We start from the raw sequence: 1,600 nt of genomic DNA on the forward strand, positions 1-1,600 counted from the left end.
AATGCTGAGCATGCATGGTATTAACTAACCGATAGCCAGACAGGCCGTGGTCCCAGGCAGGCTGTAGTCCCAACCATCTGCCTGCGAGGCTGAGACAAAAGGATCCCTTGAGCCCAGAGGTTTGCAGAGCTGGTTTACAGTCAGTTGGCATTCACAGAACAAGGCCATTCACTCTTTCCTGACAAGAGAGGCCGGCAATCACCTTCCCTCCACAACGGCTGAGCTACTCACTAGTCAACAGCACTTCCTAGCGACGTGGAAAGAGCAGGGGATGGCCGCAGGTCAGCTGCGTCACCTGGTGGCTTTGGATATGAGCTAATGTGATGGCAGATGACTGACAGGGACGTTGGCCACTCAGAGAGACTGAGCATCAGTCTTCTGAATGGGAAGTGAGGAAACCGAGGTCCTCGTACTGTGACTTGGGAGGAAGGGTGCCTCTCTCCTTGTTCCCCAACTCTACTGTCCTAAGAAGTCAGGTCCCTGGGCTCAGCATCCCAGCCATACCATAACTCTCTCTCTTGCCTTATTTTTCTCTAGGCTTTGAACCAGTATGGCTGAACCCCGCCAGGAGTTTGACACAATGGAAGATCATGCTGAGGGCTACACTCTGCTCCAAGACCAGGAAGGAGACATGGACAACGGCTTAAAAGGTCAGTGAACAGACAGTCACAGTGGAACACAGTCCGTGTCTGATTGGCAAGAGGGGGTCAAGTCCCACTTTTTAAAGGAACAGTTCATAATTTGTCATATTCGATCATTAGTTTGAGTGGGCTAAGAAAAGTCAAAACACATGCTTGAGAATTCACCTCCCAGACAGTGCGACAAAAACTGGGGGAGAAGCTGTCACTCTCGGCTCTCCAGGACCGTCAGACCCTTAGCTACACAAACCTGGCTATCTGGCCATCTGGGAAGAATAGATTCCTCTGGGGTTCTGAGTATATCTACATTAATGAACTTCCTCAGCAGTGGGGCACAACATGGTGCCGCTGGTCTGTAATTCCAGTACTCAAGAGGCAGAGGCAGGAGGATTGCTGCAAGTCCAAAGCCAACCTGGTTTACACAGTGAGTTTCAGTTCAGCCAGGACTGCATAGAGAGACCCCGTCTTGGACTGCCTGAGAGGCGGTTCAATGGATCAGAGCACTTGTTGCTCTTCCAGAGGACCTAAATTTGGTTCCCAGCACTCACAGCCATCAGCCCACAAAATCTGTTGTCTCTAGCTTCGGGGAGCTAACACCTGTACTTATGTGGCATTTCTGGATTCACACACACGTACATAAATAAAAAATAATAGAAGTTAATTTTTGAAGCACTTCTCAAGTTTAGTTTAATTCATTAAAACTGCAGTCTGTAATGTAGTCCTCTTGGTCCATTTCACTGCGTGCATGTGTTTGGGAGTTTTGGGGGTTCTCTCTCTCTCTCTCTCTCACACACACACACACACAGGCACAGTTTCTATGATAACACTCTCTACACCTCTTCACAAAACAAAATCCAGCAAAATTATTCTATACTAATATCTCACAGAGAGAGAGAGAGAGAGAGAGAGAGAGAGAGAGAGAGAGAGAGAGAGAGAGAGAGACTGAAATTGCTACCCCTTGG

The 1,600-nt window shown here is 48.4% G+C and overlaps 1 protein-coding gene across 12 annotated transcripts in view; it reads left to right on the forward strand.

Annotated features, from left to right (window-relative positions):
- The window catches only part of Mapt (microtubule associated protein tau), a 101,787-nt gene that overhangs the window by 49,215 nt on the left and 50,972 nt on the right, over nucleotides 1–1,600 (forward strand). For all 12 annotated transcript variants that reach the window (XM_013354566.2, XM_026777193.1, XM_026777195.1 and 9 more), the window contains exon 2: nucleotides 538–650. In XM_013354566.2, coding sequence (XP_013210020.1) covers nucleotides 551–650 — 100 coding nt within the window. In that variant the 5' untranslated portion in view covers nucleotides 538–550. The remainder of the gene's footprint in view (nucleotides 1–537; nucleotides 651–1,600) is intronic.

The sequence above is a fragment of the Microtus ochrogaster genome, unplaced genomic scaffold, assembly GCF_000317375.1.
Source record: "Microtus ochrogaster isolate Prairie Vole_2 unplaced genomic scaffold, MicOch1.0 UNK48, whole genome shotgun sequence".
Lineage (NCBI taxonomy): Eukaryota > Metazoa > Chordata > Mammalia > Rodentia > Cricetidae > Microtus > Microtus ochrogaster.